The 26231-nt window shown below is 39.4% G+C and overlaps 2 protein-coding genes across 2 annotated transcripts in view; both read right to left on the bottom strand.

Moving 5' to 3' along the window:
• Positions 1-11405: 11405 nt before the first annotated feature.
• The window catches only part of LOC128893098 (probable G-protein coupled receptor 158), a 69375-nt gene continuing 54549 nt past the window's right edge, over positions 11406-26231 (bottom strand). Inside the window, exons 8-13 of the mRNA XM_054153889.1 lie at positions 25620-25834; positions 21243-21381; positions 18855-18960; positions 18199-18360; positions 15724-15964; positions 11406-13553 (exon numbers count right to left, since the gene is read on the bottom strand). Of these exons, the coding sequence (XP_054009864.1) occupies positions 13273-13553; positions 15724-15964; positions 18199-18360; positions 18855-18960; positions 21243-21381; positions 25620-25834 (1144 nt within the window). The 3' untranslated portion in view covers positions 11406-13272. The remainder of the gene's footprint in view (positions 13554-15723; positions 15965-18198; positions 18361-18854; positions 18961-21242; positions 21382-25619; positions 25835-26231) is intronic.
• On the bottom strand, positions 14305-15377 carry LOC128893122 (uncharacterized). Its single transcript, XM_054153937.1, has 2 exons — positions 14531-15377; positions 14305-14438 (listed from the first exon to the last, which is right to left on the bottom strand). Exon 1 carries the CDS (start codon positions 15336-15338, stop codon positions 14562-14564), a length of 777 nt encoding a protein of 258 aa, XP_054009912.1. The 5' UTR covers positions 15339-15377; the 3' UTR covers positions 14305-14438; positions 14531-14561.

Genomic DNA, 26231 nt, shown 5'->3' with positions numbered 1-26231 from the left:
TGATCTCATTGTGGCGAGCTTCACTGGCAAGACGATACCCAAGAATATACGCCATCGTGACGCGAGTGATTTATAAAAAATTACAAAAAGGGTGTTGGGATTCGTGTTGGTCAGTATTATCAAGGTTGTAAGAATTCATTGGCTTGATGGATAGAATAGTTAAAGTTCCAGGATAAACTAAAGGTTGAACAAGACTCCATAGAAGCAAGATTTTTAGGTGTCTAAAAATCGATTCTAGATCACGATGCGCAACAAAACAAATACCCAAGTGGTAAGGTTCCGATCCTCTCTGAGAAGACGCAAGGTTGCTGTCAGAGTAGTCAATCAATATTCGATTATCGATCAAGGAAAAAGAATGCTGTCTGAGAAAAAGAATATTTGCATTAGGACTTAGCGTCGGAGAGGACCGAGGAAGAACTGGGTCGTCGTTCGTCTTCTTTAACTTTGGTCCTGCTTATTGTTTTCTCCCTGGTCGTACCGAGGACTTCGAGTCCTTGGCACGTACGATTTATGGTAAATCCAGTCCAACCTGGTCTCCTTCATACTTCATTTCGCGTTCAGCCGTCGGGCTTAAACGATGTCATCAATATTTATTGCTCGGTTGGGAACGTGTCTCGTCTTCGACGCGAGCCACTCGTTGTTGGAAACTTTGAAAGCGTTTCCTGGGAAAAGCTGCTGGAGTATCTGTAGCTCGTGATTGTAATGGTCTCATCTTAGAATGTCGAACACTTTGCTGCCGGCGGAATACAACGAAAAGGAAGACGCGATCTAGCTGCCTCGTGTCTCAGTCGGATGTTTCTATGTAAAAGAATAACAGAAGAATCCACTGTTGCGTCGCTTGAAGTGTGCGTTCGGAAAGTTACCAGTCTCCACGGTAGCAAGTGAAACATAACGACACGATATTTTTCTTTTCGCGGAGGAAATCGTCGAAAGATACCTTCGACCTTTGAAAGCATCGCCTGGAGGTTGTATGGAATTCGTGGTGAACCGTAATGGTGTTCATCCACGTGCGCATTCGAGGAGAAAAATTCGAGGAGAAAATTCGTTTCCCTTTGGTGCCGCCACTGTCACAGTTGCCTGCCGCTAAGCGCAATGGAAAAAAGCACAGATGCTGCCCAACGATTTCACCTGACCCACTCACGATCAGTGCTAATTATCCGGTGAGGGTTGTCGCGACACCCCAATCCATTGTTTCGGGAATTCTTTTCCGTGTTCGCGAATGGAATATTTAATCTGGCAAAAGTGTGACTTGAATCGACGTTGGCTAATTAATCACGAATGGTAACCTCGAGTCGGTGGTTGACTATTCATTTGTACTCGCATTCCACAACCACGGATTAGAACAGCGAGTTAATTGAATGGGAGGGTTCGTCGGCACTCCGCGGCGTTATTATAATTTCAACTGGATAGTTGGAGTTTCGAACAACGGTCCGCGAAACAAAGGAGTCGTTGTAATTTTCGAACGTATTTGCACGCGAAACTTAGCGGCCACGGGGAGGAGGGGAGAGGAGAGGAGAGGATCAATCCTCTTCGACGTGTCGAAGCACATGAATATTTCATCGCGTTTCTTCCATTCGTCTTTTGGCCTCCCTGTTATAACGCCAGGAGAAGAAATATCGGAAAGTCGATTTATTAATTTCGCGTGAACGATTTTAAAAGGACGCATGAATACCTTCGGGTGTTAGGGATGAAGGATTCGATGGTTGAATGTGGTTTCGACGGTTGAATGTGGTTTCGACAGGTGCCGCGACTTCGACAAGAAATAAGCATAACAGAAACGGTGACGGTAGAATACATAGATTCCGTGTGCAGTAAGTTTCAAAGTATGGATATCATTTCCAGCTTTTCGCCACTGCGACTACTTTGTCAAGATTTATGGCTTATCTACCGTTGAAAATATTTTCTTCGTTCTTCTGTTATTATTGTAAGACAGAGGTAAGAAGTTTGTTGATATCTAGCTTACTTTCAAAACTACACACTTTTTCGTATAATTACCTTTACTAAAATTGTAAATAGAATCTGTTTCTCGACTGCAGTTGAATTTCCTACATTAGAAGCCAGTCCACGAATCATTAATCGCACCTAAGCTCGGATTTGTCAGGAAACTACTACTGAAGAAATTACATCTTACACGCAATCCTTCGTATAAAAGCAAATAAACAAATAAACTTGCGTTAATTTTATTTCATCTACACTCTCCTTGCTCATCCGTTCTGTTATTAGTCTTTCGATACGAAGCATTACCAGATGATTAAAGCGTGGTTATTTAAGTCTTTGATTTTGTTCCGTGTTTTGGAGCTAACAAGGTAATTGTATGGTAATTTGATCCTACCTTCATCAACTCATTAGTCTAATGTCTTTTTAGCGGGAGGTTACATATAGACAAAAGGAAGTATGTTGTAAAAAGAAATCTTAGCAATGTTTGTTCAGGCGTTGTATTGATTTTCAGGTACGGGTTTAAAAGCATTTTTATTTTCTTCTGGGTCATAAAACGTCCCTTCGTAGTCCTGTATACGCGACACGTACGCGTAGATGCATGGTTGAAAATAAATTCTAATCGAGAATATTGTACACGTAATGCTAACGACTGGTGTACTATTTTCGTTTCTTTTTGCTAGGTTACTAGCCACTGATTAAGTATTTTTTTATTATCCTGTCCAGATTGGATTTATTATACATTTTTTAAATACCTAATTTTCGAGAGCACTGCACTTCAAAATTCGACTCAAACGACAAATCCTTTCTTCCCAGATGTTATAACTTGTAAAAACTCGAGTCTTTTAATTTAACGTGTGAGTTAGATGATCACCATCGAAATTAATTCAATTATTATAATTCCTGGTTGAAAAACCTCATCACACGTCTGTCAACCTATTGGAGCTCCGCTAATTACTAATTCTACTCGTATTTGTGAATATGTACATCGACCTGGTCATTTCGACAACATATAATTTATCGAACGATATGTGTGTGGATAGTGTGATAATAATTCAGACCGTGAATTTCCGAGATTTCTCCGATATTAATTGTCACCCCAACCCAGTCAGGCGCAGTGTATGCGTTAAGTTTGCGCAGCAGCAGCAACACGTCTCGCATATGCATCCAACAAATTGAACGCGAACGTATCGAAAGGATCCGATCGATCGATAACACGATTGAGAATTGAAACACAGTGTCAGCGTTTGCTGATAATTATTCGAACAACGGCGAATTTAAATTTCACTCTAGTCGTATACCTGCGTCTGATGTTGCGCTCCATTGTACAGAAATGTATGCAATATCCGGTGCTGCCTTGACGCTGCAATCTAAAATAAAAAAAAAAAAGTAACAAAGTTCAGTTGTTTATAAATGCATACGCTACTCGTTGTGAATTGCAATCGTGGCAAACGATTTGTTATGTGTATTTAATTCATCTTGAAAAACGATTGTATGAGGAGAATAATGAATCAGATACAGAAAGATGGAATTCTTTATAATTCTTACAAAATAAATGATTTTTTTTGAGAATATTGAGGTAGAAATTAAGGAAAGTAGAAACTAGTTTCTTAGTTAGTGAAAAGTCTCGTCACCTACACACGGAAGACACACATAATTTTCCTTAAAATCGACTTTGATCCGAGTCTATAAAACTACCCCGTACAGTTCCCAGAGATCTCCTTCTCTGGGTGTCGCTCCCAAAGGAGATGAATACTTGAGCGGTATTCGTACAGCGGTCACGTGAATCGCTTGTTACTCTAGAATTCGAACGACACGACGGTTGAAATTGGCAAGATTTCACGGGACGTTGCGCCTGGTTACATAAGAATCTCGCGCCATGAATTTTTACGCCACCGGAACTGGCCATTTCAAAGACGGAAGTAACAGCAATCGAGATTTGCGATCTAATCTTCTAACCAATTGCTTCGTTTGATCAAATAATGTGTAGTACAGTTCGCAGAATAATTGCAGTGCAAGAAGCGTAACTCAAGGGCCGTTGCTAGTGCCGTTTCGAGTATAAGAACTATTGCGAGTAATATCGAACGCCATTGTGTTTTCTAGTTAGTTAGTCCTTTCGTTTTGATTGAAAAATGATTGAATGCAAGGATACAGAATCAACTTCTACGCTTTGTATGTAATCAACCGGGCAATAGATAATAGATTGAACGTAGAATGGAGGAAAAGAAGAAGGAAAAGACAGGTTGATTGGGGAATAAAAAGAACAACGTAATTGTACAAGGAAACGAGTTGCAGAGTCAGAGTCAGAGTCAGAGTCAGGACGGAAATGATGGAAAGAGTTTGGACCGAAAAAGACATAAGACAAGAATATCCGTTGAGCTTAATCCTACTCGATATATGTATATGGCAGACATGGAAAAAGCGATAAGGAAAGTCAGGGGTGTGGAGTAAGAGGGTCGATAATGCGAAGGAGGAAAATCTGGATCTTGTCATGTGCATAGATCGCGTTACCAGTAGAAAGTGATGAGAACGATATAAAAGCCATACAATTTTATAATAAATTTTTGTGCTCCTTTTTTAGACTACAATTTTGATCCTTATTTTATATGATTGCAATTTTTGTACAGTTTCAATAAAATAATAAATTGAGAAGAAAATTGTATTTCATGAAATTGGTTCGTATTAAATAAGCTTGAAGTATTTTTAAATCGAGTATGATTTGTATATCGTTGGAAAGTAATTGGTTTAAAATGTGCTCTGCATTCATCCTGACCTGTGTAAAATATTTTATGGATGCATGATGGTTAACGAACTGTGAATTATAGAGCAGTACATATATAATATGCATAAAGAATCTTCTGGTTAGCCAAACTTGTTTATTTATTTTTAGCAAAAATTCGTAATTTAGATTTAACGTATAAGATACACTGTTAAAAAACTATTATTTCTTTTTTTGTCGAACCTTCAGTCTACACTTTTATGAAATATTCTACAATTTTATGTTAGTCACTTTTAGCGTTATTTTAGAGAATTCGTTGTTTATCGCGCTTAATAAACTGCAAATATTATTTCAACGTGCGAGACGAATTTTGCAGTTAATCATTTTTACATGTTTATTTTTTATTCATTTCGAATGGCTAGATCTGTCGAAGTACCTTTCACCTGAAATAATATTTAGGAATATTTACATTCGCGTGCAGCGCATACGCGTTTCTCGAAATTCTCTGTAACATACTCCATGAAATACAGTTTTCAAAAATGTTCACGGTTGTGGTGGAGTAAATTTACATCCTTTAAATATATGGCGAGTAAAATGCGAAACCGTGCATTTTTCATCGAATAGTGACAAGTGAATATCCAAGATTCAATGACAGATTGATTAACGAGTAATTGACCTTTTCAGAAGCTCGTCTATCGTTGATCGAACGTCCACTAAACGTTTTTCGCTGCGCGATTGGCGACCGATGATTTATTCTACTCTCGCGAAATCAAATTGCACCGAAACACAGCCTTCATGATTCTAAAACGACTTCTAATTAATTTAGATAACTAAACGTTTCAATGTTCGTCTTGGCATTGTCTATAGGCCATTTGTTCGCCAAAAGCTCAACACATCAGATAAAGTAGATTTACCTTAATTAGGCTAAAAGTTCTGAAGGTAAACTATAATTTACCTCAGAATTGCCGGAAGTGCCAATGGCCATGTTACTACGTTAATTACCTGGCTAATTAATTGCCTATTGGTAAATAATTAAACTCTGGCGATAAATAGCTGATGAAATAAATGGCATTAGTGTCGTGATAATAAGCGTTTCTCGTATTTGGAATAGGAAGAGCGTGGCGGAGGTCTGGGGTAGAATCGAATTTATTTAGGTGAGTTGAAATTATTGGACTGTAAATCACTAGCGAAAGCCGTTGCGGCAGCATAAATAACAACTACAAAGCACGGACAGCGATAAATAACGATTAATGAGTAGATAAATAATGTTCCGAAAATCGAAACGGTGTCGTTGCGTGTCACGGTTTCGTTACACTTCTAATTAGCAGCATTGCAGGGGTAATGAGTTCGCAATTAACATTACCATACAATTCGTTCCTCGATGAATTCTTTCTGCACGCTACATCAGTAAATAAACCGATATTGAAAATAAATAAACGAACAGTCTTTCAAGATGTTCATAATTATGGAAGCTGCAAATCAAAGCAAAACAGTGAATCATATTTTTGTTTGGTATACACTCCAGTTGCTTAGCTCGGTTATATTGATCAGTTGATTGGCATTCATTGAATCTGGATACATTCCTTTAGTAATGTTTGAGTATGCCAAAAAAAATCGATTAATACTCAATGATGCTCCATAAACACTTATGCCCAGTGATTGCGCAAGCTGTTGAGGATGAACAATGGTCCTCCGCGTTCGATCGTGTAATAAAAAGGGTCGATACGTGCCTCGAACCAGCTCGAAGCGTGACTGATACCACTTGGTTTATTGATTTTGAGGCATGAACGAGTTTAAAAGCGTCTTTTAGTCTCTTCCGGGTCGTAAAACACCGGTTGGCCATTAGATATATGTGACACGAGCGCGTGGACTGTTTTTCTAATGATTGAAAACGAATTCTAACTGGACAAACTGTGCAATCATTTTGCCAGCCTTTGCGCATAGAAACGGACTACATATGAAAACAATTCGTGGGAAATAGTTTTCGATGCTGTAAAGAAACGCTCTGTTAGAAAAAATAAAATAGGAAATTGTAATTTATAACTCTAAGGTACAAGCTTAGTGTGGCTTCACTATAATTAAATCATAAGTTTAGGTAGATTAGAGAGGCACTGAATTAACTTCTACACCTAATACTTAAAAAAAATGAATATCAAAATTGACTTTCTGAAGATGACACACTAGAGAAATATTTTAATTACAGATGGAACCTGTCCTATATCAAATGTGCAGACAAATTTGAAATGTCGTTCCTGGAAGCTTGTAACTCTGCGCGGAAACTTATATGAATATAATTCCCAGGCTGCCGGATTTAAAATTCCAATAACCAGTGATCCAGTACGAATTCGCAAATGTGTCCGTTACAGGCAACAGTTCACTTCGAACAAAACAGTTCTGCCCCAACTAAATGCGCTCGTCACGACACAGTTCAAATAATTCGTTGCATCGTGTCTCTGCATGGCTTAATAATAATAATCCTCACCTCGAATTTCGTAAATTTCTCCCCTATTAATTATTACCAATGGTCTCACCAAGCTGACAATCAGCTACAGATGTGCATATGCGCACATTTTATGCTATTGCAACTCATCGTGTACGTACTTTCAACAAATTTCAAGTGAACCGCATCGAAAGAATCCGATCGACTTACTGGAATAATAATAGCAAGTACAGGGGTGAATTATTTATCAGGTTGGGTAAGTTATTTTGATGAGGAACGTTCGCCAGGAGATTTGTCGCCTTGATAGGCCGTATCACTAAATCAATGATCATGGTGTAACTTGAAGGTGTAATTGTGAAACGTCCTGGAGACACCAATGGCAACAATCGTGCCACTTATTGAATCACGCAAGCGGAATCCACCCCGAGAAATGCATCTAATTTGCATAATCAATTTTAATGCGGGCTGTATAACTGCGGTATAACGCCAAACGGTACAACCACGCGCGAAATTAATCAGGGTATATTGCCTGTACCGCCGCTAATTGCTATTGTCATTCGATTCGAAGCTTATCGGTGGTGTCTCCCAACAACAAGTTAATTATCTAGCCATGAAAAATTAAACGCTGTCGTCGCGTGACATTGTGACATCGTTTTCTAGGTGGGATTCCCGAGAGCCGCTCAAAAGTTGAATAACGCTTGTTTTTTCATTTTTCTTTTACTTTGACAGCACTCGGGAGTATAAAATAAAATTGAGAATTGTACTTATATTTCCTTAAAAGTTCCTAAGGACTTCGGGTGAAACATTGGGAGGAGTGGATCTGATTTTTGTAAAATAATTAGGCTGGATGAGGTTTCAATCTCTTATTTATTTAATTATTTATTGACACGCTTGCCCGTCAGGCACGCCCAAGTACAGACAAAGATGTCGCATAAAATTGGTTTCCATAAAATCAGCCTAGGACAGAATTACCCTAGGACAGAACCCACATACTCGAAGTTACTCGACGATCGATCGAATAATAACAACATGTACATATATTTATTACGGTCGATTTTGTCTTCTTGGTGCTCCGTGTTGTCCTCTTCGTAATTTAAGGACTCGTAAGCATCACAAAGACGGTATTTACTGTACTCGTATATTTATTAAACGCGAAACGATGAGAATAAAACAATTTTGTAGGAATCAAGGTCTCGAATAAATTATACATCGGAGTATTGGAGACGTTTCCAGAGTGGTTTAAGAGTTTTCAAGTTTGTCAGAGTTGAAAAACTTTGCAACTGCTGCAGCTTGAGGAACAGAAAATAAAGAAAAAAGGTGAACGCTAATGGAATTACGCGAAAACAGCGAGAATACACGGGGAAAAGTTGAGAACCAGATGAAAAGGATGGAATTGAAACGTTCTAATCGCTTCGTTGACGTAAAAGCTTTCAAAAAATTTGAAAGTGACAATAACAAGGCTGGTCACTTTGTCTAAGTATAATTGATTCGAAAAATAATCAGCAAAAATATTAATTTTACGCATTTTTTTAATTGAAACAAGTAAATGGACAATTTGTATAGAACTCGGAAGTTTCAAATATGATAACATTTTAAATAGATTACTTAAAAAAATGAATAGAGTCACGTATACTTTGAAAAATTGAAATTTCGAAGTAATATTGGGAATATTTGAGCAATTAAAATTCAGATTGCAAATCATTGACATTTCAAGAAATATTAACTCTGACATAACTTGAAAAAGGACCTTAAATTCCCATCGCTAAATATTAATACACATTCATCTTTCATCATTCGCCTTCGTCTTACGACTTTGATAAAAATTGACAAGTTCAAGTTCCTAGTAATTACTTTCCTTTGGATTTTATGAAATTACGACATTGCTGTAATTTTTATCGCCAGGAACAAATTTTGTAATTCCGCACAGTCGGTCACACAATTTTTATCAAAATCGCGGTTCTTTGTAGTTCGTTTAAACGCGATTTTTATGGCAGACTATTTTATATTCTGTTGCGCGGCTAGTTTCGAATTTGGCATAAAGTGAATTAGCGCTGCGAAAAATATTTGTTCTCTTATTATTCTGGTACAAATAATCCACGTTGTTTCATACTAATTGAAAACAAACGAACTACCCTTTCACTGGAGAGGATGTAAATTGATAATTGGATAAACGTTAATTGCTGTCGATATATACTCTGATGACAATTTCGCAAAATTGTCGAACAGTGGCCAGGTTGAAGCCAAATTAGAGATAATTTCGATTTAGTTTAAGACTTAATTCAAGCGTAATCGGTAAAAAAATTATATGGCGATCATTAATGGAAATTCAAGTACTTAAAGGAATACGCAGCTTTAACGAAGTCTATTTGCATAATTAATTAAAACCGGACAATTCATGATGAATATAAATTCCAATCTTCAGAAATTTCAAATTTCTAACTTTACAAGCCCAAAGGTATCGTTGCATGATATTATTGGATTGGATTTTAAACGGACTGCAAACGAAATTATGCCTTGTTGTTACACGTACTTGGTCCACCCTGTATACAAATTCCTACCTGTAGTTTTGAAACCCTCTGTATACATGTTCCACAGGTTTGCGCCAACAAAAATATCGTTAAAGAGACAGTATAGAATCCATCACGCAAACCTTCGAAAAAATGTAGAAAAGTAGTTTACAAAATAAAAATATAAAGCAATACAAACGAAAATTAAATGTTTCGGAATCAAGCAACGCGAATCGAGATGTTTGCGAGATACAATCGCGTGTACACTGGGGATTCCCCGTTCCACGGTTGAATTTTGCACGACGCGCGGCGTGCGAGTACACCGCATCAATCTTGTCGCACGTTGTTCAAAAAAGTACCTCAAAGGTGACACGTCCCCAACGTGATTTCGTTTTAGATAGAGCTATCCTCGGGATTCGATTTCGTCTCTGAGTTCTATTCGTCGAAGAGGGTTAAAAGCTAAGCAATTTTGAAAACGATAGCGTGGCTAGATTAACCCCTTAGCTGAAGAGATCAATTTTAGTTCAGGAAGTACCCACAGCCGCCACTTTTTATCTAGGCGTGCGACATGAAAAGATTGTAATCTATTCAGAGCAGTTTAGCTCGTTAAATAATTGGGAGGTGCTCTGAATTGCAACTTTTTTTTTTGTACGGATATGTTTTATCATAATGTATTATTTGTCAACTTGTTCTCGACTCATTTGAATACTCGTACATTATTCCATCGCTCGTAGTTATTTATTAGTTTTTAACTTAATAATTTTGTCTTAACCTTTGCGACCTGGATTTCAAACATCATTTTCGATTTGATTAGTATATTTAAAAGTAGATTTCGATAAATTATGTATGTAAAAGTATTAGAGAAGATCATTGCTTTCATTCATCAGAGACTGCGGATTTTGTCCATTCATGATAGAAGCTCGTATAATAAATACGTGTTAAACATAACCAAAAGGTATGCGCACTTGGGCAAAACGATATAATAATGTTATTATATTCATTCAAAAATCATGTATATTTTCTGTATGTTTTCCATCATTACTGTACGCCATGAATGGATAAAATCCGCAGTCTAATTATGAACCTTCATGTATTCCCAATATGCTAGTCACTCCTTTCTTGTTAGAAGTTCAATATCTATGTATCAATAAGAGATGTTTCTTTTGGGCTTGTCAACATGCTTTCTTTTCCATACCCATCTGTCAACTCTATCTTTGTCATCCTAAACGCGTGAGGCGACGAGTGTCAAATACTAGACGTCCACGCCTGTCCTCATGGCAGGTGAACTACACAAATAGAAATCCACCCTTTCACCCACCGAGTCCTTAGGGATTGGCGAGAGGATTCTGATTGGAAGTGTCCCCATCGATGCCAGTGAATCGTTTCCCGATGATTACAGAGAGTACCCTCTCTTCTCCTAGAGGATCAAGCCTCTCTGGGACCGATATGCATAATTAAATCGTTTACTTAACACGTAGAGTCCCAGTGTGACGTTGACGAATGGAGAATGCCGACGATTAACCAACAATTGGACCAATGGCCCTATCGATCTAAATTGTTATTCACACATTTCCTCAAGGGTTGCTTTTACACTCGAATTCACGCAGAGCCGATCAACTGTGAATCATTTGCTCATGTTATCACCACCATTGCCCTTTCCCATGGGTCAGATAATGAATAAATATGCGATAAGCTCGCTATACCACGAGGGTACGCGGAGGAACCGTTCGATGAAAATAGGGAGAATAACCCGTGGGACCACCGAAAGTTCAGGTCGCTGAAAATGAGACACTGTTTCACGAATGTCAGATATTAGACAATAAATTCTGTTGGTACGAAACTTTAATAAAATTTTGAAACGTGCAAAAATTCACTCAACAGAAGTTTAAAGCGTTCAAATTCAATGGTTATCCGTTTGCTTTGAGACACCACGTAGAACAGCTGCTTTAATCCAGGTATCAAACAGTGTTTCTTCTAAAAATATCACAATTTTCGTAACCTGGTGCGATCGATAGACACCCTCTATTCCTGTCTCTAAGTTGTGGTCATAATTATTCTCCACTGGTGTAGCAAGTGCACTTACCGCTCTGCCAATTAACAATTTGCAACTGTTCAACTCGGATTAATAAATAATCCCTCCGCAGTCCAGCTGGTCCACACACCATTCGGCCAAGAAATTTTCAATTAACCATAAATTTCAATGAATGTGCCACTGGTGCATTCAAACTTTCTCAAATGACATTAGCCATTCGTCAACGCTCTACTACCAACGGACTCGTTGAATAAATCTAACGCACGATCTTAACAATGAAACTCGATCGTTAATTTACCGGTGAACTCACGTCGTGTGATTTTATTTACAATTTATTTACAATTTGGACTGATATGACGAAAGCTAAAGAGACACTAGGGATGATCAATTCTGGTAAATAAACTCAAGAATCTATGTGTTCAATCATTTTTTCAAACATTGTCCCCCCAACTCATACTTGGTTATTATTATTAAATAAAACAATTGTCTAGAAAATTGATTGAAAATCAAACATCCCTAGCGAGAATCATCGTCTCTCAGCATCGATCGGTTTCGCTGCATCTCGTCCACGAAGAGCGGTTTAACTATTTACAAATCGACTTAGAAATACGTCAGAAGACCTCGAATAAGCGGCTAAAGTGATATTTACAGAATGAAATGTAGCAGTATCCAAAATTCCTCGATTTAACTACGAGGACTCTTTTATGGCATAAAAAATCGCGTATTATTAAACAAATTCTTTCAGCGCGGACACCTTGGATTCATTATATTTGCAAGTATGATCTCCGTCCATTTCAATCCATTTGTCATAATTTTATGACTCGTAAAACGAATTCTCTTGGGTCCCAAACGAGTAATGGAAATAGACATTGTTAGCGAATAATTTCCATAGATTCTGTTTCTTCCTTTTTATTTTTTATCGTGTAAACGGTTCAAGATTCATGGATGCCAACAAAACCAAAACTAGGGTGCTGAAAAATGGCAGAACTTTTCTATCCGGGACGAGATCAGCTGTGCATATTTCTACAAACGGTTTTTCAAAAAAAAAGCAAACGTTTACGCGGTGGATGAGTTCGCGTTTTCTTGGAACTTTGTTTCTTTTCCATTCTGAAAACGAACGTTGAAGAAGCGCTCTTCTCTCATTTCTTCGTTGAGTGTTTGAAAGACTAAAAATTTCCATACCGTGAGTGTTCAAATGCCATTCGTGCAAAAACTGAGAGAATGGTGGAAAAGCAAAGTCGTGCTGCAGAAAATAATTCTCATACCCTTCAAACTACCATCGTCGTTTCTTCTACACCCCCTCAGCCCCGGTCCCCATTCCAGGAACGGGTTTCGATGAAAATTTTATTACTCGCTTTTCGTCGATTATCGTAGTTTTGACCAACGTTTTCAAAGTGTCTGCTCAAGTGTCCCTGAACGAATTTGCCAATTACAAATGTACATTGTTTCGGGAACGCTTCCAGCTGATAGAAAATGGTAAACGGTGCAACAACACACAAACACTGAACCAAGATTCCGCCGAAGTCTTTGAAATTTCATGTTTTCAGAAGCGGAATCCTCACTGTTGAGCTCCTTTATTCTCTTTGTATTCACGGAACTAGAAAACACCGAAAAAGTTCACAGGACACTATCGGTGTTCTTAGACTGTGACCTCCTCGGAGAACCTGCTCTTATCGTCCAGGTTAATTACTATGGCGTGCGTCCTGGCATGGCCTGATTTGCCCTTGCTCTTGTCCCTAGTCTCAACCTCTTTGTCCTCCTTGGTCTCTGTACCTATATCCTCGGTGGCTGGCCTACTGGAAGTGGAAACGGCGACGTCGTTGGTCCTCACTCTCTTTTTTGTCTCTGGTGGAACCAGAGAGTCTTTGGTGTTCTTCTCCACGCAGGCCTGACATATTTTTTCCTCCTTGGGGTCTGTATCTGGACAGACAATTACAGTTCATGCAATTAATGAGTGCACCCAGGCACCGCTCACTAAGCCGCTCTGTAAACTTTTAAAATGGTATGATACCGTTTGATATTATAACTTTTAAATTGTTGGTGCTACTTATATTATTAATACTAATAATAATATTGACAGTTTTACTAATAGTATTATTTTAATATGCTCAGTATTTCGATAACAATATTGATATTATTTACTCAATTGATACTATTAATATTACGAATTCGAAATGAAATAATCTTGAGGGAATCACCAGATGGAGAAACTCGAGGATCAGTGGGAACATGATTTCAAGCCCCAATCGACGCTAAGTTCTTAAATAACTAATTAGCCTGCCAATGCAGGTGCGCAAGGAATGGAAGCAACAGCACTGGAGGATTAAATTGTTAAGATTGCTTCGTGAACTGGCAAGGTAGTGCCAGCTGCTAGAACAAAACCCAGTTCCCTCAACGCGACCAACTCCGCAATCGAGGCCGCCTGAAGTTCCTGTGATCCCCGACAAGCCACAACCGCTACATGCTCCCCGATAATACTGACATGATTTAAATTTACTATATTCCCACAGTTCAATTCCTATTTATCATTTCTATCGAGATAGCAAGGAAAACATCAAATTCACAATCAAAATCACAATTTGATGAATTGAATTTCACAAGAGTTCAAGGTAGACTAAGTTTAGGTGTTAGGAGTAGGGTTTCCTGGTGAAATAATATTAAGAAATTTCACTATCATCTTGTATTGCTTTTTATTCGAACAAAACTGTGCAGAAATGCATACAGTGAAATAAGATCTCATAGCAATTTTCAATATATCACTTCGACAGTATCTCCACAGAAGCCCTCAGATTTCATGGGTTGCATCTGTTAAAGAAGAAAATTAGTATTACACCATGCATTTCCAAACCACCGTACTCAGCTTCCCAAGTACCGTAATCCAAATCGATTAGACATACCTGTTTCCTTCTACTGCATGTCAGCGATCACCTAGTTGTAGTAGAAATTTCTCATAGGGTTCGACCTCATCGCCATGAAGTGCAGGTGACTTGGTCCCATATGGCCAGCCGTGGCAGCAGCCATTGCCTGTTGTTTGCAGGTGCACTGAGAGACATGAGACGGATAACCATGTTGAGAACGATGATGGCAATGATGGATCCCGAACATTGTTGGTTCAGACATCACGACCAAAGGCTTCGGCGGGACAACGACCATCTCGTCGTAGGGTTGTTCGACGTAGTCGGACAATGGTTCTCGACGAGGTGGTTCGGTGACGGGGGTGGGTGGTAGGGTGGCGATCTCAAACTTTGGTGTTTCAATTAGTTCTGGAGCTTCGGTTACATCTTCCTCGGGCTTGGTGTCGATGATGTTCAGGGTCGCTTGGGGTGCGCAAGGCTGAGGTTGCTGGACGATCTGCAAAGTGTTGATAGGTGGAACCACCTGCTGAGGAATCACGTAGGACTGTTGCGGAATCAGTTGAGGAGCTGGGATCACACTCATAGCCTGCATAGGCTGCGGAGCCGATTGGAAGTTGAAGGTCTGAACTTGAGGTGCCGATTGAGACTGCTGATCACAGGGTCCTTGTTCGCCAGTACGGATGTCTAGGCAGAGGGTGGCCTTTTTCTCTCTGTCCGTGTCGTCGCTAGCTTCTTCCAGGTTAATTTTTTCCTGGTCCAGGTCGGAAAGTGACTTCTTCTCTATGTTTGTCACTGGTATGGCAAGCGCCATAGTCACACCTAGCAGCAGCAGGGCGAATGAAGCTTTCATCTTGCGATATTGAAACTTTGCGTTCAACTGACGATTCTCCAGACTGAACTGACTTTTAAAAGGAGCTCGCACACACTTCCTGATGCTTGTAGATTGTCGAAATACCAACGCATGTCAAAACATATGCCACTGCTGACCGTGCAAAATTACGACACCGTTATAGTTGATTGTTTATCGGTAGGTACATATGTTATTCGTATATCATCGTGCGTGAAATTGCTCACTTTATTTTGTCTACCTTGAACTCTTGTGAAATTCAATTTATACACGCGCACGCACGCATGCAAAAATGTTCAAGTATCGAAAGCAGACATAAAATGACTCTTTTTGTTAGTCCTGTATGCTACGATTATGCAAACTAGAAACACTGAAGTTAATATCTCACCTTTCTGATCTCCGTCGGTCTGGAGGGATCCTCCTACATCCGTTTCGACTATGGCTGTGGATCCGTTAAGGTCGTTCAGTCTCATACTGGAGGAGATCGCCTGGATTGTGGATACCCGAGTCTCTGCACGATTCGCTGCTTCTTGCATCGCTGCAAGCTTGTTCACCAAGTGGTGGTTACCAAGTAGAACGTTCTTCTCCTTCAGGACCTCTAGTTGATTGATAAATCGACGGAACTCCTCCTGAAACCATAAAGAAAAAAGATCAAAGTTTAAACGCAGGCTTAGAGTAATGGCGCGCGAGGAGTATGAACGCAGGTGGAAAATGGTTAGATGGAACAGAGTTTCTCGCTACGAATCACAGGGGTTGGAACCTCGAGTGAAAGCGAGCTACGCTGTGATGACTTTCAATGGAAGTGGACTACACTATATTAACCTTAAATTGTATACAGTTTCCTTCAGTTCCGTTCACTTTTCATCACTTTCATTTAGTTTCCACAGTATTGTACAGTTTTGTTATTATAAAACTGTCTTTCTTTTTTTCGAAAGATCTGTTCAATATTTCGTAAGAGTCCGCTAGAGTCCGCAGAATGTGTCAAAGGCTATTTGAAGTCCCCAAAGAGATCGTCGGAACAGCGACGAGAATCGTTGCGTCGATTAGGTAGCTCTCAGACTGGTTGCATTAGCCTGGACAAAAGGTAGCGTGAAAAATATCGCGTACAAAGCTTTTAGAGCGGCGAAGATTACTGAATAGTCGGAAAAAGCCTAGAAAATTGCTTCGACCTCGAAGTTACGCTCTATGGAACACCGAAAAAAAGTGAGGACGAGCTTTGGTGGATTCAGCTTTGATATTCGAGTGTCGATGATAGGGTGAGGCGCTTTGTTGTCAGGACTTTCCAAACTGGAACAGAATTGTATACAACTGAACGTAACAATTTAACAATAATAACAATATCGACTTTCTTGCATTGTAGCTAGAGCATGTGCGTACCATATATGGAGCACCGTAAATTGCAGTTAACAATCTTAACTCTCTCATGTCTGGATGCCATTAAACGCGTTAAAACATGTTTGTAGTCATGCTTTACGCGTGTTTGCCCCACTTAGGTACTCGACCGACTCCCTTTGGACACGACGCAACCGTGCTAGGAGTCTATTGAGGCCTGGCTGCTTCCTGATCCTCTATTAATTGTAGCACGGCCATCGCATACCGGATACGACGTTATCGAACTCTACAGGTCGCCTATACAGGATGTTGCGCGTCTCCGACATTATCATACATACAATTAGTCCTAAAGCTTTGATTTTTAACAGTGGCATCTGTCCGTTACACCAATTTTGTTTTCCAACAAGTCTGTTCATTCATTTGGAAGCGAAACGAAGAATAAAATAATTGGTAAGTAGTAGAAACTTTGGTGTGCTTCACTTTTGTTCTTTTTCTAGTAGATTCAGTTTTCCTCTAATAACAAAGCCACCACTGCCACCTTATATCTTCAAGATATTTCGAGACCTACCAGAAATACATCTTAGCTGCCTGTCTCTAGGAGTGATTATAACTGACTCTACCCATTATCTGGGAATCCGACTTGGACTCTTTACATTAGAACCAATCCTCCAGAGGAATAGAGAGAAACGTAGGATCCTAAGTCTGTTTGATCCGATTAGGTAAAGGTAGGTTTCAATCAGTGATGAGACAATCGTGTTTGATCAAGTTAAGGCAGATGGGTGACATTGACGGAAATCCAAACAGACCAATGTAGAATCGAATTCAACGATGGTGGCTTTGTAATATTCAGGGACATTCGAGGCTACATCAAGGAACGTAAGCCTCTGCACGCTATAGTCAATGATATCTCAGATGTTTGTACTGTAATTAACGTATGGCAATACGGAATCCTATTAATCGGCTTTTCGTACAATGGAACCAGATATTTGGGTGTCTGCTTATCGATATTTGATCGCTTAGTATGACAAAACGTATGGGGTTCTCTTGCGCACAGGCACGGATGATACAATCGTATTTATCGTTACAGTGAATGCAAAGTCAGGAAAAGTAAGGGAAATTAAAGGACGATGAATTCCAGAACCATCAAATCGGAGGAGAAATAGAGTGCAAGGTTTTCAGTAAAAATAGTGAGATTTCAAGTCAGAGTCTTTATGATTTGCGTAGAAAGTATCATCAAAGACACATTTCTGGCGGAGGATGTGGAAAATGTGATGCAAATCTAGAAAAGATCTGGGTTGGGTTCAGGTTGAGACCTCCTGGTGTACTTGGTAACCTTGGTAGAGGTGTATGGGTGTTTAGTGAGTAAAAATCTCAAAGGTCTGATCATTCAAAGGAGTCAAGAATTAATAGAATTTGATGGCGCATGAATCAATGAAATTACATTCTTCTTTTTGGGGGTTGGAGACGGTGGTTGGTGGTGGAATGTAAGGAATGAAGCATGAAAGGACTTCTCGCTTGAAAGTGCTTTTACCGTGGCACCGTCGCTCTCGTCGGTGAAGTTTCCTTGTTGAAGGGAGATCGAGTTGGTCTGGTTACTGGTGCCCGCCGGGCGGGTACTCTTCCCCAGGAATTTCCCAGTGGCCCCGGTGTGTTTCGCCTCATCCTTACCCCCGCTACGGAACACCACGTAGGCCTACATTAAACAGGCAAGTTTCAGTCACGGAGACACGATTTTTCGAGAATCGCGGCGAACATCGTGAATGGGCAAGTTCCGTGTTCTGAACTTCCACTGGGTTGGGGTGGAAATTGTAATGTAGCAACGGGGAGATACTCAGAAATTTCTCGAGTGTATTCATTTCTGTATTCTATGAAAGTTACACGTGCCTATCGAGAGTTAAGACATTCTCGAAGAAAATCATTTTTCATTGTTGCAGAGGGTTGAATAATAAATTACCCCGGCGGTGTTCGAGCATGGCCACTTTACAACTTTCACGGCACCAGACCCGATGCTTTCTATGATCAATATGCACGCCGTGGAACAAATAAATTTCAAGAGGTTGGACATGGAAGGGGAGAAGGGTCACCGCGAGATCAGCGATCCAAGAATTCACGATTCCGCCTCGACCGCATAATTTATTACATCCTGGACGGTGCGAATCATAAATACAAAAAATTGATGGTTCTTACCTTGCTACCAAATATGAGGCACAGCAGCAGCGTGACGGTAAGCTGGGTGTGACAGAAGAATATCACGTACAATAAATCCGGATTCGCCGGGGACTGCAAGAACAACCTGCAACGAAAAAGATTGTCACCTGTGAGGAAGATCATTCACGGGAACGGAGCGTTTTTTGAGTGGGGGGGGGGAGAGTAAGGAGGGTAGAGATCGATTTAAATAAAATTAGTGGAGGGTGCTAGGTCTATGTCTGCAAAAACTGCGCTGGACCTAATGGCGCTGTGTTGAACTCTGCTGGAAGAAACAACTCAAAAGAAAACGTCCTTTATACTGTACGAATAATATACTGTACAAACATAATTTCGAATACACAGGTTATAAAATAAATGAAATATTTGTTGCAATAGTTGCAGTCCATTTAAATAATTCTTTTGTAAATTTAATTTGACCTTTTACTTTCCTCTTTTTAATAACTTTAAAACTGGCGGAACGATGCTATAAAATCAACCTACAATGTTTTCATAGGTGTCAACACGTACCCCCCTACAATAATTGTATTCGAATCAACCACTATTGATCCTCCCCTTGTCAGGTCTTGCGCTGACAGTCCTTGATACCCCAATATGGATACTATCCATCAATGACAGAGCTTTTACATTTGCCTATCGTGTTTCAGGTATACCTCGGGCCTTAATGGGCTCTATTGGTGAAAACGCTTGTCAAACTCGTTAAGTTAATTTGCTGTCTAACTGGTAATACACTCTTGGTAATTGGGTTGAAGCCACCGCAGGGTGTTCGTCAAATGTTTCGTCCCAGGACTTTGTCGCCGTGTCTAGATAATTAGGAAAGTCGGAAAATGATGTATAAAGAGAATTGCATGAATGTTTGCCCCTCTATGCCACAGCACTCTGTAAACGTGCATCAGGTGATGTATTTTAAGTGTACTCTTTGAAAAGTGTAGTCTTTGAAAAGCAACGTTATTTGGCGTATTGTTAGACGCAATAATGTATGTCTGAAACGTTTGACGAAGGAATCTCAAACTTTCTTGTCAGTGTATAGATAATGTAAAGAGTTAATCCTGAAGAGCTAGAATATCGAATATTAAAAGTCCTGTCACCTTTAATTTAATTCTGACGATACCTAATGAATGACCTTGACATATTTCATTTCCGTCCTTTAATGTTCTTAATTCATTTCATTTCCTAACTTGAATGGCCTTAGCATATCTGATTTTTCTGTGTGAACGACCTTGACACATTTCGTTATCCCATCTTCGTCTTTTTCCACTGCTTTCCCTAAACGAATCCTCCACTTTGGTTGCATGCATTACGAAGTAAACTTGTAGCTCGCGCTGGTGCTTCAAAGTTCTCCAGCTATATATACATGGACATCCTGATGAGACGAAGAGCCAAAGTGCTGCTTTTCGTCTTCTCTTGCACAAGAGATTCCAATTTCCTAAACAACTTGCTGTTCGTTACACTCCACTGTCACAAGGTCTAAAGTAACAGAGGATCTGCGATGGTTTCCTGACTTTGCGAATTTCGTTATAATTATGCGCATGATTCAGCACCCAAGCAAAAACACCAAGAACGACACGGATATATTATTCTCGTTATGTCGAGCCTCTGAGTCAACGTAGAATGCGCTTTAAAAATTTGTTGGTTCAATTATACGGATATCTTTATTCCCGCCATTCGCTTGGAATTGGAAATTTGATTTTACAAAGTCTATTCAAACAAAATTCCAATACTTGACCACTCGAATACATATCAATTTGAGTGCTTAAGTATTCGAGTAGTATTTTAAATGTATTATGATTATTATTGGCAGGTATCAAAGCGACGATCAAATTGTGATCAGTGCTTTGTTTCCATGATGACCATAACCTAAGCCGTGAAACGTAAACGTGAAACGTTGGGCTTAATTCGATACTATTCCAAATACACTAGCTATAAGTAGATCGTGGTACACGCTCGTACCATTATTTATTTCAAACATGTGCATTTGCACAGGGGCATAACAGCTTCCGGTGTTCTGCTCCAGTTCGCAGCGAATGTGGCTGAGCTTCAGCAGAATACGTTATTAAAATTAACGATTCGTGGCAGCAGCTATTGTTACTCGCCCTGTGGATACATTTGATGTATCAGATGTGACGATGCACTGGAAACAGGAAGGATTCGTGTATCTATTCATTTTTCCTAACAAAACATCCCGCTGTTTAACACGGTTAAACCATTAAAATATTGAAATCTGGTTAGAAAATGGGTGGATGCATGACTTTTCCTATGAAAGTTATCGCAGATTTTAACAATTAGTGTTTGGGGTTGACTGTTTTCTCTTTGAAGTTGGGATTACTGTTAAAAGAATACCAGATTAGGTGAATTGCAAGGAATACTCACATCGAGACGTTGAGGAAGACTGATAGTAGAAATTCGTTGTAAATCGCCATCGAGATGAATCGACTTTCATTGAACTCTGACGGGGTCTTTCTCACCACGATGCACAATCTGATGCCCCATATTAGAAATATCACCTCGACTGCAACAAAAAATTATTTCTTTCGTCGTCGTCATCATAATAGATAACACGTTAAATAACAAATTTAACATATTCGAAACATTCAACGCACTCCACACATTCATGAATGTTGTTCGATTTACTGGGATAAAAGAGAAGGAAATTTTTCGTGCATTTTTAACATTTCATTGACTGTTTGATACGATCAACTTTATAGGTCGCGAAAGAAATTTATCGATGATTATCGAACTCGATTTGACTCTCGTTTGTCAACTCTCTATTCAATACATGACGAAATGTTGGATAGGGGATAAAATAGGAAAAAAGAAATACGTGCCATCAGATCCCTGTAGAAGCTGTCATTGGTTGATGGCTCCTGTTGCAAGTTCGACAAAATTGACGTACGCGTTGTAATTGCTTTTCTCCAGACAATTTCTTTCTCTGTGCGCTCTGTGATTGTTCACCGCTCTGTGATTGTTCACCGCTCGGTTTGTACCGGAATTACAGTTGAAACGCAAGAAGAACCTAACCGAAAAGCCCTCATCGTGTACCTCTCGCTTTATTGGTATATTTTAATTAATTCAGTTTTAAATACTCTTTAAACCTCTATTCAGTGGATTCTGAACTTTGTCCAAGTCGCCCCCCTCTTAAAAAGAGGAATTCTGTGACCAAAATTTATAAATAAAATAGTCGTATATATGAAACGAATAAAATATCAACAATAAAGTACATGTTACACTGTTTAGAAGGTAAGATATTCTTTGCTTTAAATCTGATTTTTTTACCTGAATCTGTAAAGATATAAATTTGCACAAACATCCGCAGTCTAAAAATGATTCGTGGTATAAATCATAATCTTCCACCGAAACTGTAGCTCGCGTAGATTCCAACTTCCGGTGTGTTGCGAAGCGAGGAGGAAAGAATTCATTGTGATTTCCCATAGGCAAAGTTTGGAACGAACCGCCATCAGAATAAATTCTACCCCTCAGTTCGAACACAGCCGTCCGCAAATAAAGAATGAAATGAGAAGGAAAACGAAAGAAATGATACTTAATCTTGTCGAGAAATGAAAAGTAACGCCGTTGGATACGATTTGCTTTCTACTTCCTCGATTTCACAGAGCCAACATAAATTTCTCAGCAAACTTAACACGCCTAAAACAATAATAGCTTCGAATTTATCGTTAAAAATTTTATGAAAAATTCTTTATTTATTACTGATTAAATTTCGTAAACAGTTGCTCCTTTAAATTGAATAAATTATCGATTCGCTGAATCTCTCCCCACAACTAACGAATAAGAAACGTACGGATAGAAGTTGGAAAAGATATGGGACACGTTTCGCAATGGCTCTATAAATGTGACACGGTGAGTTCGTTGCAGGAAATAATTCACTAATATTCACTGCTAGGCGGTAGCGAATGAAAATCAGAATTTCAGCGCTTCGATGTGTACTAAATTGAACTCCTATGTTTTGCTGGCATTATAATTCCAATAAATACCAACAGCTATTCAAGCGAAACCCCATCGAATCATTATAAATCGCATAAAAGCATTGAGCCTCCCTGAGAGTACCGTGGAAACCTTTCATGAAGATCGGTTGGTAGTTGAGAGTTCCACGGTGCTTCTTGAAAACGAAAAATATTGTATTGGCCGAGGAAATATCGATTGAATATGGCACAGAATTGACTCGTACATCTGAGATACACTACTCACTGCAAAACGAAGCAAGCTTTGGCAAGCAAAGCTTCGTTCGACGTCGTATATCTTCTATGCATTATTCCGTACGTACTCGAATAAAATAAAAGGAAAGAAACTCTCAAGGATCATTCTTGTCACGATTTTTATAGTTATGAAGCAATCATCAAGGATTTCAGTGAGAATTTTCACTTCGCTCGATTGTTTGATACATTGTAGAAATCTCGTCGCGTCTCTTACGCATTAGTAAATTTTATTCTTGCTTTCCAGATTTTCCGTCTAAGTAAATCAAGCGTGCTTCTTTTCTTTTTTAAGACATCCTTTTCTTCCTTTTCTCTTCTCTTCCTAATTTCTTTTTGTTTCTTTCTCTTAGGAGTGAAGTAACTTCTGGAATTTCAATGCATCGACCCGTCCTACGGAATTACCAGGAATTCTCCTCCGTTTCCACGCCTTTAACGATCACTGAGAAAAATTCTTCCAACCACTTTCCCGAGGAACTTCTGCCGTGTCCGAATTCCGAACACGTTTGCCTATCCGACGACAAATGGCTCCTGGTGGTGTGGCTCTTAAACGTTCCGTGATCGCTGATTTCCACCAAAATGTGTTTTATTAAACCATGAAATCATTCATTTTTTTTTTATCGTTCAAGTTAGTGCCTTCGAGACTCTCCGTTTCTCGTTGATGTGTCTATCGAATATAAATATTGGCGAACTTTGTGAATTTCAAATTAGAGTGCAGTATATGTTGATGCGAAGATGACTCAAATCCTTCTTTAAAATGCAGTTGCAACAGGAGGAGGTTCTCAATTCAATTGGAGTCGTCCTAAAGATTAATAATTTAGTCATTTTCAATGCTTGTGTATGATAGAAATAAATCTTACGATAATTTTCGAAATACTCATTTAGGATTCGAGGCTGACCTGGCAAAGTTCTTAATATTCACGACATTTCTGACGTGGTCCTTAATCATTGAATCCCGCGACGTACGGCAGGTACCGTAATCGCACGAGTGTCACGTAAATCAGCACATATTCCCTGCATAATTTAATTGCGTGACCCCTTTTTCGAAGGTAATCCCGTCATACCTTGGATGAGACGTTTTATCATGCGGGGAAGATTGGACGAGGAACTTCGATCTTACTCTGCAGTATTTTTTACAATCCCAAACGTCCTCTCTGCTAAATTTATTCCGAACGAAAACGTCGAACGAAGCTTTGCTTGCTAAAGTCAGATTTTGCAATGAATAGTGTATCTCAGGTGTAGGAGTCAATTCTGTGCCTTTCCACTCCGTCACTTACACAGATTAGCAAAAGTGTAATTAAATGAGTAATACTGTTATGCTTTATATTGATATTTGTTTAAATTAAGTGATAGGTTTAATGTTTCGAAGAAAGGTGGATCAAAACTCTACAAAACTGAGCAAAGCTGACCAAAGATTCCAGAGTAGAAGACCTTTCTAAAATGGCCTAGTTAGCGCTGTAGTCAGGCCTGTCAAATTTCAGATCTAAACCATGACTAATTTGAGTCCTGTGAAACTTCAGCGCGTTTCGCATTGGATACACGCCAAAGGAGAGCAATCCTTCCACTCGTGAGAGCTTCTATTTGTTAAAACGCTGGCGTTATTCCCAGAAGTAAAGCCGCACGGCAGTCCATCACCTTAACCGCTCGGTATTTCCCGAAAAAAAATTACCAGTTTATGGGGAACAGACGAATGGTTATCGCTTGTGGAAATAAATCTATCGCCTCAGAAATCAGAGATCTCGTCGCTCATTGGTCGACGTCAAGGAAGACATTCGTCTTTCAAAAATTGGAGACGCGACCAGAGTAAAATGAAATACCAGATGAATCAAGAGCAGAGTTAAATCTAAAAATAATATTTATAAACGATCTGAATGTTGCTGTACAAACTTGATTATCATCTAGGGAAAAGATTCTAAAGATTACTCAACTTCCGAGTCGATCAAAGTACGCGCAATCTCTTAAGTCGCGAAAACAGAATGGTTCGAAAGATAATAATATTTCGTAAAATGTCTCCGACTCCTTTTCAGTTCGCGTGATTCCTTTTTCCAGATTTTCTCTTTGAAATCTTCCTTGGCAATTTCTTTCTCGAAACCTTATATTTTTCCCATTCACATTCAATTCTTCTAGTTTTCGTCGTCGGTTTCACCGCGCCAAGGAATGCCAGGGGAACGGTCACAGGATAAAAGGAAATCCCGTGGAACTTGTGCCAGAACATCCACGGTACGGCTACTCCTCTGTATCTCTTTCGGTGGGGTTCACCGAAGAATTTCGGTCCTCCTTTGATAATAGGGATAGAAACTAGGAACTTGACTGCTATACTCGACCCAAAGGACAGAACTTCAAAACAAACTCGAGCGTGAATGTGGTTTTACCTTAATCTTTGCTCTAGTTCGACGTCAAACGATTCATTAAAATTAACAGTGATTCGAATCCATTCGAACCAATTACAATTAGATTTCACTTGGAAGTCCACTGAAAGAGAGACTGGGAACGATAAAGGTAGCATCCACACCTAAATGGTTTCATGTGTTGGGTCACTCACGTATAGTGAAACTGTGATCCCACCAATCGGTCCGGCAAAGGTAGGCCTTCAGATCGTCAGCAGTCCTGGCGACTATGACCACAGGTGGTGCCACTAAGGTGCGAATGCTCAGGAACACGCTGAATATCATCACTATAACACCCAATCGCTTCAGCAAACTGCCGTCAGTTATTTTCACAGCTTTCGCTGACTTCACTCTGAATATCACCGATATCCTGAAACAAAGAAAAATATACTGGGATGTAGACAATATTCAGAAGAAAGATAAGTTTGTGTGATAGATGAGGAATTGTATTTAACCTTGTATGGGCAACTGTGGAGTTCTCCACAAGTTACCGGAATTAAAAAATTTGGATTACAAATGGTTAAATACAAAAGGTAGCTTGTTCGACTTCCATTGGAAACCAACGAAGAAGATTTGGAGTTGACGAGGGTGGAGGGTTCTGGTCTTAAGACTGACTCATTGTGTAATCGAGGAAACAAGATCGACTTCGGCTGAGAGTTCCTCGAAACTCGACGAGAACTTCTTAAGCGACATTATGACTTTCCCGAGTTTGATTACGTAAATTCGGCTGTGCAACTCCTTCTCTAATAGGCGCATTGCTGAATGGA

The sequence above is a fragment of the Hylaeus anthracinus genome, unplaced genomic scaffold (assembly GCF_026225885.1).
Source record: "Hylaeus anthracinus isolate JK02 unplaced genomic scaffold, UHH_iyHylAnth1.0_haploid 2, whole genome shotgun sequence".
NCBI classification, from domain to species: domain Eukaryota; kingdom Metazoa; phylum Arthropoda; class Insecta; order Hymenoptera; family Colletidae; genus Hylaeus; species Hylaeus anthracinus.
Note: the sequence above shows the minus strand (reverse complement) of the source record. Positions and strands in the feature narration are given on the sequence as shown.

Coding starts and splice junctions, on each gene's coding strand:
- LOC128893122 (XM_054153937.1), bottom strand. CDS start 15,338: ATGAAAGCTTCATTCGCCCTGCTGCTGCTAGGTGTGACTATGGCGCTT.